A 12,721-nucleotide genomic window follows, 5' to 3' on the forward strand; every position below is an offset into this window, starting at 1 on the left:
CGCTCAACGCTGGAGGGAGACAGCTTCCCGTGTTCAACCCCCCATGTTGGAAAAGGAAATGGCCAACATGTTCATGAATACGTTGCCTGGACCTTACCTGGAGCGTCTGGTGGGGTGCAATGCCTCCAACTTTGCTGATGTGGTCTCTACCGGAGAGAGGGTAGAAAATTACCTGAAGACCTACAAGAGCCACAATGGAGGTGGATCTTCATCAGGAGTAAAGAAGCCATTTATGGGAGGACAGAAGCAGAGGGAAGGAGGTGTGAATTCTGTGTCTTCGTATCAAAATAGAGGGAATAATTTTCAAAACTATCATCAGCGACCGTATGTTGCGGCTGTGACCATTCCAGCTGCAGCACCACTACAACAACAGCAACCACAGCGTCTACAGAATCAATACCAACAACCACAACGTCAGCAAGCTCAGTATCAACAACAACAACAACCAGGTAACAAACCCACCTATCAACAGAGGCAGAGGATGATTGACCGGCGTTTCGACACTCTTCCAATGTCGTGCGCTCAACTGCTTGCTAGTCTTCAACAGCTACAACTTGTGCAGCTACGCACTCTGGCTCCTCCGGTTGGTAGACTTCCGGTGGGTTACGATGCCAATGCTAGGTGTAGCTTCCACTCTGGGGCACCTGGCCACAATATCGAGAACTGCAAAGCTTTTAAGCACGTAGTTCAGGACCTCATTGATTCAAAGGCTATCAGCCTTGCACCGGTTCCTAATGTCGTCAACAATCCCATGCCACAACATGGTGGTGCAAACGTGAATATGCTGGAAGAGGAAGCCAAGTCCGTTAAGGATGTGTTGAAGTTGAAGACTCCGTTGTTAGAAATTAAGGAATGCTTGCTAAAGGCCGATGTTTTCCCCGGTTGTGGGAAGGGTTGTTTGGAATGCGCTACACAGGGTAAGGATTGTTTGAAGCTGCAGCAGGGTATCCAGGTCTTGCTTGACAATGGTACCCTCCAAGTTGAAGACTTGTCTGCCAAAGAGTTTGCTGAAGGGGTAGTTGAAGAGGTGTTTGAAGACGCTGTTGAAGAATTCACAGATGTTGTTCCTGCTGATTGTGTATTTCCCATTGATGTATTTAATTTTTCAAATGTTGTTGCTGATATACCAAACATTGTGTCTGATCTTGATGTAACTGAACTTGATTCCGGTGTTCCGGATGTTTTTGTTTCAATGAACGAGATTCCCGAGTATGACTATGATGTTGCTACTATCACCATCTTTTACCCGACTAATCAGATCAGTGTGCCAGAAGCGCAACCAGTGCCACCAGTGCGACCGGCCGCTATGACAATCACAACCCCTGGTCCTTTACCTTTCACCAGTGAAAGGGCCATTCCGTGGCATTATGGGGGGAGTGTATACACACACGATCATGGGGTGGAACGACCTTTGAAGGTAGAAGAGGGTCAAAAGTCTGAACTCGAAGTTGAAGGTCCCGCAGTGGATAATGTTGGGGGAATCGGGCGATTCACCAGGAGTGGCAGACTGTTCTCACCACCGGTTTCCCAAGCTGATAGTGCTGATGCCGCGGTTAAGGCCAAAGGCAAACAAGTCATGAATGAGGGTACCTCTGCACCCCAAGCTGGTTCTGAGCCCACTTTTGCGAATGATGTGGACGAGCTTCTGAGAATCATAAAGAAAAGCGATTACAAGGTAGTCGATCAGTTGATTCAGACGCCGTCTAAGATATCCATTCTCTCACTCCTGTTGTGTTCAGAGGCACACAGGGAGGCACTTCTGAAGGTCCTTAATGCTGCATATGTGCCTCAGAAGATCTCAGTAAACCAGCTAGAAGGGATCATTGTAAATGTCCATGCAAGCAACGGGCTGGGCTTTACTGATTCTGACTTAACACCAGCTGGACGCAATCATAACAAGGCTTTGCATATCTCAATGGAATGCAAAGACACCGTGTTATCTCACGTTCTGGTGGATACAGGTTCCTCTCTCAATGTGCTACCCAAGAGAGCCCTGTCAAGGTTAGAAGTAGAAGGTTTGATCTTGAAACCTTCTGATCTCATGGTGAGAGCCTTCGATGGTTCTAAGAGGTCGGTGTTTGGAGAGGTGGAATTGCCAATCCTGATTGGATCACAAACCTTCAACATTGTCTTCTATGTGATGGATATCAGTCCCTCGTATAGTTGCCTGCTGGGTCGTCCTTGGATCCACAATGCTGGGGCAGTCTCATCAACACTACACCAAAAGATTAAGTTCCCGGTCAATGGAAGAATTATCACTGTCTGTGGTGAGGAGGACATCCTGGTCAGTAACCTGTCTATATTCAAGTATGTAGAGGTGGAAGGTGAAATTCAAGAGACTCTCTGTCAGGCCTTTGAGTCAGTTCTGATCAAGGATGCAGCTCCGGTGGAAGGGGCTAAAGCAGGAGCCCCTATCTCATCTTTCAAGCAGGCGCAAGCCTTGGTGGATTCAGGTGTTGCTCCCGGTTGGGGACGTCTGTTGGAGTTACCAATGAAGGACGACAAGTTCGGGATTGGGTATCAACCAGCGCTGACTTCTACAACTTCAGCACTTCAGACTCGTCAGGGGCCGATTACTTTCTCCAGTGCTGGCGTCATCCAATATGGCCAGATCTCTACGATCAACGATGAAAATGGAGATAGTGATTGCGACATCGACAACTGGGTGCGTCCGAGGATCCCGGGTGAAGTCATCAACAATTGGTCTTCCGAGGAAATTGTCCAAGTCACTCTTCTAGAGGAGTAATTTTTCTTTGTTTATTCATGCATGTCCAAGTCTTACGTTCCGCCCAGGGCGTAATGACTCATTGTAGGGCTCATCTATGTGAATACCTGCATTGTTTATCATAAATGAAGGACGTCTTTTGCATTCAAATATTTTGTTCACTGTTTTTCTATTTTTATAGTTTTCAAAATTTCAAAAGAATAAAAATATTTGACAATGTTTTGTTTAGTTTTCACTCACTGTCCACACTCATAAGCACATACCATCACTCATGCAGATGCACATCACCGGATCCTATTGATAACGATTCTGCTATGGCTCGCTTCGACTTCGAAAACCCAATCTTCCAAGCTGAAGAAGAGGGTGATGAAGATTGTGAATTCCCTGAAGAACTTGCCAGGCTGTTAAAACAGGAGGAAAGGGTCATTCAACCGCATCAAGAGTCTACTGAAGTGATTAATCTTGGCACCGAGGACGTCAAGAAAGAAATCAAGATAGGGGCTGCTTTGGAAGATGATGTGAAGAAGGGGTTGATTGAATTGCTGCAAGAATATGTTGACATTTTTGCGTGGTCTTATCAGGATATGCCAGGGCTTGACACAGATATTGTGGTACACCGTTTGCCTCTCAAAGAAGGTTGTCCTCCGGTCAAGCAGAAGCTCAGAAGAACAAGACCAGAGATGGCTGTCAAGATAAAGGAAGAAATACAGAAACAGTTGGACGCAGGGTTCCTAGCGGTTACCAATTATCCGCCATGGGTCGCAAACATCGTTCCAGTACCTAAGAAGGATGGAAAGGTACGGATGTGTGTCGACTACCGGGATCTGAACAGAGCCAGTCCTAAAGATGATTTCCCATTACCTCACATCGACGTTTTGGTGGATAACACAGCTCAGTTCTCGGTATTCTCCTTCATGGATGGCTTTTCTGGCTATAACCAAATCAAGATGGCACCAGAAGACATGGAGAAGACAACTTTCATAACCCCATGGGGCACCTTCTGTTATAAGGTGATGCCGTTTGGTCTGAAAAACGCTGGGGCAACATATCAACGAGCTATGGTGACTCTATTCCATGATATGATTCATCATGAAATCGAGGTTTATGTGGACGATATGATTGCCAAATCTCAGACAGAAGAAGAACATCTGGTGAATCTGCAGAAGCTGTTTGAGCGGTTAAGGAAATTCAAGCTGAGGCTTAATCCGAACAAGTGCACTTTCGGGGTGAGATCTGGGAAGCTACTGGGTTTTATTGTTAGTAGAAAAGGGATTGAGGTGGATCCTGACAAAGTGAAAGCAATACAGGAAATGCCTGAGCCAAGAACGGAGAAGCAAGTCCGTGGTTTCTTAGGGAGGTTGAACTACATTGCAAGGTTCATCTCTCACCTAACGGCCACGTGTGAGCCAATTTTCAAATTGTTGAGGAAAGATCAGGCTATCAGGTGGAACGACGATTGTCAAAGGGCTTTTGAAAAGATAAAAGAGTATTTGCAGAATCCCCCTATCCTCATGCCTCCAGTCCCAGGGAGACCGCTGATTATGTACTTGACAGTACTCGACAATTCCATGGGTTGTGTTCTCGGTCAACACGACGAGACAGGTAGAAAAGAGCATGCCATCTACTACCTGAGTAAAAAATTCACAGACTGCGAGTCGAGATACTCAATGCTTGAAAAGACATGTTGTGCACTTGCATGGGCTGCTAAGCGATTGAGACAATACATGCTGACTCACACAACCTTACTGATCTCCAAGATGGATCCAGTCAAGTATATATTCGAGAAGCCAGCTCTCACCGGAAGGGTTGCTCGTTGGCAAATGGTACTGACAGAGTATGATATCCAGTATACATCCCAGAAAGCCATCAAAGGGAGTATTCTGTCAGACTATCTTGCTCAACAACCGATTGAAGATTACGAGCCGATGAAGTTTGATTTCCCAGATGAAGACATCATGTTCCTCAAGATGAAAGACTGTGAAGAGCCAGTTGTTGGGGAGGGACCTGATCCAGATGAAAAGTGGATTTTAACGTTTGATGGGGCTGTCAATGCCAGAGGAAGTGGAATTGGTGCTGTCATTACCACTCCGAAAGGTGCCCACATGCCTTTCACCGCTCGTCTGACCTTCGAGTGCACCAATAATGAAGCTGAGTACGAGGCCTGTATCTTGGGTATTGAGCAAGCCATTGATTTGAGAATCAAGACTCTGGACATCTTCGGAGATTCAGCTCTAGTGATCAATCAAGTGAATGGTGATTGGAATACTCTCCAGCCCACTCTGGTCCCCTATAGAGATTACACGAGAAGACTGTTGACTTTCTTCACAACAGTAAAGCTGTATCATATACCTCGTGATGAGAACCAGATGGCAGATGCTCTTGCTACTCTATCCTCCATGATCAAGGTGGGTCGGTGGAACCATGCTCCTAGGATTGATGTTATGCGCCTTGATAGGGCCGCGTATGTGTTTGCTACTGAACTGGTAGTTGATGACAAGCCCTGGTATTACGACATCAAGTGCTTTCTGAAGAATCAAGAGTACCCTGCAGGGGCATCCAACAATGACAGAAAAACTTTGAGAAGATTGGCAGGCAGTTTCTTCTTGAACAAAGACGATGTGCTGTATAAGAGGAACTTCGACATGGTTTTGCTCAGATGCGTGGACAGACACGAAGCAGACATGTTGATGCAGGAAGTTCATGAAGGTTCCTTCGGTACTCATGCCGGCGGACATGCAATGGCTAAGAAATTGTTAAGAGCGGGTTATTACTGGATGACCATGGAATCAGATTGTTTCAAGTATGCTCGGAAGTGTCATAAATGCCAGATTTATGCTGATAAGGTGCATGTACCGCCGAATCCTCTGAATGTGATGTCTTCGCCGTGGCCGTTTGCTATGTGGGGCATTGACATGATTGGAAAGATTGAGCCAACTGCTTCCAATGGGCATCGCTTCATCCTTGTTGCCATCGACTATTTCACCAAGTGGGTCGAAGCAGCGTCGTTCGCGAATGTCACCAGACATGTGGTTGCCCGTTTCATCAAGAAAGAAATCATTTGTCGCTATGGGATTCCCGAAAGAATCATTACTGATAATGGTTCCAATCTCAATAACAAAATGATGAAGGAGTTGTGCCAGAACTTCAAAATTCAGCATCACAATTCTTCCCCTTACCGTCCTAAGATGAACGGTGCTGTTGAGGCGGCAAATAAGAACATAAAGAAGATTGTGCAGAAGATGGTCGTTACGTACAGAGATTGGCATGAGATGCTACCCTTCGCCTTGCATGGGTACCGCACTTCAGTACGTACGTCGACCGGGGCGACCCCTTACTCCCTGGTGTATGGTATGGAAGCAGTCCTACCTGTTGAAGTGGAGATTCCTTCTCTAAGAGTCCTGTTGGATGTCAAGCTAGACGAAGCTGAATGGATTCGGACAAGGTTCAATGAGTTGAGTCTTATCGAAGAGAAGCGAATGGCAGCCATTTGTCATGGGCAGTTGTATCAGAGTCGGATGAAGAGAGCCTTTGATCAGAAAGTGCGTCCTCGTTGTTTCCAAGTTGGAGATTTAGTGTTGAAAAGGATCCTTCCTCCTCAGACAGATCACAGGGGCAAGTGGACTCCTAATTATGAGGGACCTTATATTGTCACCAAGGTTTTTGATGGAGGGGCCTTAATGCTTGCAACGATGGATGGTGAAGACTTCACTTCCCCGGTAAACTCAGACGCAGTTAAAAAATACTTCGCATGAAATAGACCCGCTGGACAATAAAAAGAATAGTCCAGGCAAAAATGGGCATCCCGACGAACCAAGAAAATGAAAAGGTTCGAGCAAAAATTAGGGATTTAAAAATGAAAAGATCGTACACCCGGTAAGTTGAAAACCTGAAAAGGCAACTTAGGCAAAAATGGGTATCCCGGTGGATTGAAAACCCGAAAAGGGAAATCCAGGCAAAAGTTAGGGATTTAGCGAATGATTGCGTTTTGAGGAAGTTCTGAATCTCATCTTGTGTCGATGACTGGAAACTTTCAAAAGGAAGAAAACAATCTAATCACCTTTTCAGAAGGCTGATCATCTGGAAGATCTTGAAGACGAGCGGGTCATAGCAGAATTGGAACCCAATAGAAATCCATTTCACATTGCCATTAGATTAATTTATATTTTATCTTTTGTGCAATTACCTCTTTCCAGGGATTGCTTCCTGATGTAAATGCCTATTCAGAGGCCATTCAATCAATAAAATCATGTTACTCAGTATATCTCTGTTTTCATTTTCATTTTACTGTTTTGTTTGCAAAAATGACGTCCGAATTTTTGATAAACATTGCATCATGACACATAAGGGCTTTACAGGTACATGCTTAATAAACATTTAAAATTGCTGTAAATTTTAAGTGCTTTGGATCGTCTATTCATAACAGATACCCTCGGGGCATTTCCTTAAAATCCCCTGCAGATGATCGTGAATATCTTCCCCAGTGAAGTCGCCAACAGACGAATCCGGTGTCTTATCCCTGCAGAGCGGATCAGAGTGTTGGATTCTTCAATTCCCAGCAGGTTCTCACCACTGTACTCCCTAAGCGTTTGTTTCAGACTATACACTCCCTAGTAGAGTTAATAGTGTCAGACTGTATATCCCCAACGGAGTTGACAGTGCCAGACTGTATATCCCCAGCGGAGTTGACAGTGTCAGACTGTATATCCCCAGCGGAGTTGACAGTGCCAGACCGTATCCTCCCAGCAGAAGTAGTTGCTCCTCAGAATTCGATGCCAGATCGATGATCCCGATGCCAGATCGATGATCTCTTGCCTTGAAACATAACTTCGGTACCGTATCAGTGTTTGCCTCCCCCCCTGCTGAGTCATCTCTCGTAGATTATGGTCGCCAGAACCACTATCACTTCCCCTAACAATAGGTTGGCAGCGCCGTTCTCTCCCCAGTCAGAGCCTCGGTATCTCGCCATTGCCAGAACACCGCGCGGCCGGTCATTTCCCCACGTAGTTCATTATGCTGTGCATCTCCAACAGTAGTGCCAGGGTCCGGAAGATTATAATCATTTCCCCAACAGGATTCCTTGCTTCGGCTTGGCATTTTCCCCAGCATTTCGCATCCCTGCATGTAGAATCATATTGCATTGCATCCTCCCAAATCGCGTAGCATTTCCATTTTCATGGAGCATTACGCCATCGCAAAATTCAAACATACGCATGTAAGCATAAAACATTCCCGGCATCCCAAGTGACAAGCCAGAAATTTGTTTCCAGTGCTCAGACTGAAGGTTGTTCATGACTTATTATCCCCAGCATGGGTCGTTGGCCCACGTGCCGCCTCAATTATCATTTTCCCTATTTCTGCCGATGCTGACAGGCATGAAGTAAGTTTCCGGTATCCAGACCGAAGTGGCATTCAGGCCAATTTTCCGGTATTCAGACCGAAGTGGCATTCATGCCAGTGTTTCCGATATTCAGATCGAAGAAGTTTCCGACATTCAGGTGGATGCAACTTGTGGCATTCAGGCCAGTTTCCGGTATCCAGACCGAAGTGGCATTCAGGCCAGTTCCCGGTATCCAGACCGAAGTGGCATTCAGGCCAGTTTTCCGATTTCCAGATCGAAGTGGTGTTCAGACCAGATTTCCGGTGATCAGACCAACATTTGATACTCTCATATTCCGATGCTCGGTATCCAGACCGAAGTGGCATTCAGGCCAGTTTTTTTTCCGGTATTCAGACCGAAGTGGCATTCAGGCCAGTTTTTTTTTTTTGGTATCCAAACCGAAGTGGCATTCAGGCCAGTTTCCGATTTCCAGATCGAAGTGGTGTTCAGACCAGATTTCCGGTGATCAGACCAACATTTGATACTCTCATATTCCGATGCTTAGTATCCGGACCGAAGTGGCATTCAGGCCAGTTTCCGATATTCAGATCGAAGAAGTTTCCGACATTCAGGTCGATGCAACTTGTGGCATTCAGGCCAGTTTCCGGTATCCAGACCGAAATGGCATTCAGGCCAGTTTCCGATTTTCAGATCAAAGAAGTTTCCGACGATCAAGTCGAAGTGCTTGTGGCATTCAGGCCAGTCTTCCGATTTCCAGATCGAAATGGTGTTCAGACCAGATTTTCGGTGATCAGACCAACGTTGATACTCTCGTATTCCGATGCTTAGTGTTCAGACTAATGTGCGGCGTTCAGGCCATGGGTATTCCTGTGTTACCATTTATTTTGGTATCCAGGTCAACTTTCTCTTTCGGTACTCAGGCCGATTTTTTTTCACCGTACCAGACGGATTCTTCTTTTGAGATTGCTTCTTTGCCGATTCTGACAGGCATTGTTAACTATTTCATGGGGATTCAGGATCAAAATCCGGGTCTTCTTAGTATTTAATCATCTCCCACTATGATCATATGAAGAGTGTCCTGCCTCATATTCTCTAGTTGAAGACGCTTAAATAGGGGCAACTGTCATATCCCGATTTTGGTCCTGAATTTTTTATGTTTTTATGTTTGTTTAGCATGCTTGGCCTAACCTTACTTTGGTTTTATATGAGGATTGGTCTTGGTCCAAAGTCACGGTGTTTGTTCATGTGATTGTTAATGCACATATGGTCTTGGTCATCTGAACAATCAAGCTTCTTGTGTTTCAAGCCACTTGCTAGTCATGTTATTGGTGCATGGATACTTTGTCAAAACCCTAGTCTTGTGGTATCATTTCATGGTCTTGTTCATATACATTATCAGTCAAGTTATTTTCTTTGCAAAAGTCAAACATTCAAGCCAATTGTGAAACCAATTTCAATCATTTTTTTTAAAACCATTCCAATCCATTCCATCCATTTTAAACCAGTGCATATGATTCCATACAAGAAAATACAAAATTCGGCATTTTTGACCAACTGTTGACTTTGGTCAACAGTTGACTTTTTGGTCAACTTTGACCAAAGTCAACCCAAATTCTTTAAACCCTAAATTTCATCCTAACCAATATTTCATTTTTCATTTACAAAGAAGATAAAAAAAACGCATTTTTGACCAATTGTTGACTTTGGTCAACAGTTGACTTTTTGGTCAACTTTGACCAAAGTCAACCCTCACTTGCTCTTGACTATCCAAACTTGGCCTGGCCCTTTGTTTCATTGTGTCATCCAATCTTCATGTTTGTTGATGATTTTTCTTGATTACTTCATTTGCAAGTAAGTCCCATTGAACAAACCAATTCAAAACTCTAAAACCATGAACTTGACAAGTCAGGAATGTAAGCTATGCTGCAGAATGAATGATGACAAGTTCCACCGCTCAATGCATTGCTTCAGCTAGTCCAAGTCAAAACGTGCAAATGGCAAAGAAATTCAAGGCAAAATTTGTCCAATTGAATGCATTGTTCAAACTGTCTATCATTCCCAACATTGAACATGATTGATGAAAACAATGCAACCATAAGGATCGTTGAATCAGCCTGCACAACCAAGAACCATGTCACATTGCCAAGTTGTAAGACCAAGTCAAGGCATTAATGAGCAGTGCATATTTCAAGGCATTTCATACCAGTCAGGCCCATGTTCATTCAAGTAAATCCTAGTAGCATTCAAAGTAGTAACATATGACATGATACAAATATGCAGAACCATTGTATGTCAAGGATGTGCCTGTTTTGTTCAAGAGCATGGCAGCAGCTCATATACATGACATCATATTCAGATTAGTGAACATCATGTTTAAGAAATTCATCTTGGCATAACAAACGGCAGGGCACTATTTAATCAGTAAACATACCTCAAGCTTCAACATGCCCCAATACTTCAGAAACTCCTAACATGTATCAAGCAATTCATAACACAAATTCCACAGTAGACCTAACACAATCAAAGATTTTCAAGGGAAAGCTGATTTTTGTTCATGTGGAAATGGATAATGAAGAAGTTGGAAAACCTGTAGCAGATTATTTTGGTATCTCTAAGAAAACTCCCAAAGTACTTGCATTCACAGGAAGTGATGATGGTAGAAAGTTTTTGCTTGATGGAGAGGTGACTGTTGACAATATTAAGGCATTCGGGGAAGATTTCCTTGAAGACAAGCTAAAACCTTTCCTCAAATCAGATCCAATTCCCGAAAGTAACAATGATGATGTTCCCTTGCTCGTTACAACCTCCTACCTTGGTTGTATAAGCTTTCACAGACAGCTGGAGTTTTGATCTACTAGTCCTAGGGCCTCGATTTCGCTCACCCAATACATCAGCGCTGCCATTTCCATCATTTGATAGTTTCAACATGTCAAACCTGCATTCAACTTGCAACATCAATAAATCCATCATCAATGCCACAAAGACACCAGCAGTAAATGGATATAGAGGGCCTAGATCACCTGCCGGCCTTGTAGATCGAACGCGTTCACCAACCTTCCACCATTACTCCAACCACACCTGTAGGTACAACACCAGGAACCAATACTCTGTTATCAACAGACCACCCCAAAGCAACATTAGTAGCCCTGCCATCCGCATCCTGGTGGACTCCAAAACTTGAATTAATTCCAGCACCATTTATCTCCTTGCCTTGTACATACAGCCTCCTTACAGATGGGCCCATCCCCTTTGGACACACAGCAATTACACTGAAGTTTTTGGGAAAATCAAGTCCAATTGACTGTAAGTGCCCAAGAAGAAAACCGTGGGACAGCCCAAGTATGCTGTTTGGCTTCAAGTGGGAAAATATTTTCTCATAATTATCTGCCTGTGCAGAATCAGAAATTAACAGCAATACAAGATCACTGCGTGATATAGTTTCCCATATGTCACCTAGAGTTCCTTTCTCCTCACTAAATCCAGCTTCCCGTGCCTCGTTAAAGGAACTAGAACCTTTCCTAACTCAAACCTTCAACCATGTCCACAACCTGCAGCAACAGCAGTCTACAACCTGAAGCAATTACATGAAAACCTAATGCACAAGCAGGGTAGGAGAAAACCAAACCTTGAAACCTAACCTGATTTGAAATGCATGATTTACCTGCTGCAGAACGAGTGATGCAAGCCCGAAAATTTCATTCCTGCTTCACAACACAACCATGGTATGGAACTGCATATTCCATTGAAAAAAATCACTGCCTCAACAATTCAGGGGTGGGTGCTTTCCGCTCCTAACGAGAATGTGCATCTTCCAGCTCCTAACAAATTCATTCCAACTGACTTGTCTCTTAAAGTTGCGCCAGAGAGAGTGAAATTTCCAGTTTTGTTAAGCAGGTCTTCTTATTCAGCATTATGGTACAAGCCAGATACATTGTTTTCCACACCAAAGGCTTATGTTAAGATTAATTCCAATTGCCCATATGCTGGAAACTCTCCTGAGGCTGAAATTTTGACGCACATTTTCACTCAACTATTGATGGATTACTTGAATGATAATGCTTATTATGCTCAGGTTGCTGGTTTGTATTATTAGCATAAGCCATACAGATGCCGGTTTCCAGGTGAATCTCCTTGGTTATAATCACAAATTAAGGATTCTACTTGAAACTATTGTTGAAGAGATTGCAACATTCAGAGTGAAAACTGACAGGTTCTCAGTTATCAAGGAAACGGTGACCAAGGAATACCAGAATTTCAAGTACCAACAACCCTATCAGCAGGCTATGTATTTTTGTTCTTTGATACTACAGGATCAAACCTGGCCTTGGTTAGAACAGCTAGAAGTACTTCCTGCCCTTCAAGCTGAAGAACTAAATTTGAAATTCATCAGACACCAATTTTACTGCAGTTAAAAAGGTAGAGTAATTAGACAAAGCAGTAAAAATTCAAGAAAACATCCCAATTTGGTATAGAGACAACAATGAAGAAGAAAGCGTGGCTCAGATTACCTGTTACGAATCCATACATTAAACAACCCAATCCAAACTGAGCACATCAGAAAGGAGGTTACAGAGTTACTCTTTTGGAAGAAGGGACCAATTCGAAACCCTAAGCTGGGAGATAAATAGAGAAAGCAAATCAGTAACAAAAAAAAACAA

General features: G+C 43.8%; 1 protein-coding gene across 1 annotated transcript; it reads right to left on the reverse strand.

Annotated features, from left to right (window-relative positions):
* Nucleotides 1-11,109: 11,109 nt before the first annotated feature.
* Nucleotides 11,110-11,762, reverse strand: LOC127079448 (ketol-acid reductoisomerase, chloroplastic). The gene is made up of 2 exons (XM_051019826.1): nucleotides 11,725-11,762; nucleotides 11,110-11,581 (listed from the first exon to the last, which is right to left on the reverse strand). The coding sequence occupies exons 1-2, from the start codon at nucleotides 11,760-11,762 to the stop codon at nucleotides 11,110-11,112; spliced, it is 510 nt and encodes a 169-aa protein (XP_050875783.1).
* Between the last annotated feature and the right edge of the window lie 959 nt (nucleotides 11,763-12,721).

This window comes from Lathyrus oleraceus, chromosome 5 (genome assembly GCF_024323335.1).
Source record: "Lathyrus oleraceus cultivar Zhongwan6 chromosome 5, CAAS_Psat_ZW6_1.0, whole genome shotgun sequence".
NCBI lineage: Eukaryota > Viridiplantae > Streptophyta > Magnoliopsida > Fabales > Fabaceae > Lathyrus > Lathyrus oleraceus.

Coding starts and splice junctions, on each gene's coding strand:
- LOC127079448 (XM_051019826.1), bottom strand. CDS start 11,762: ATGAAATTTTCGGGCTTGCATCACTCGTTCTGCAGCAG. Junction 11,582..11,724: donor CATCACTCGTTCTGCAGCAG/GTAAATCATGCA, acceptor GGTTTGAGTTAG/GAAAGGTTCTAGTTCCTTTA.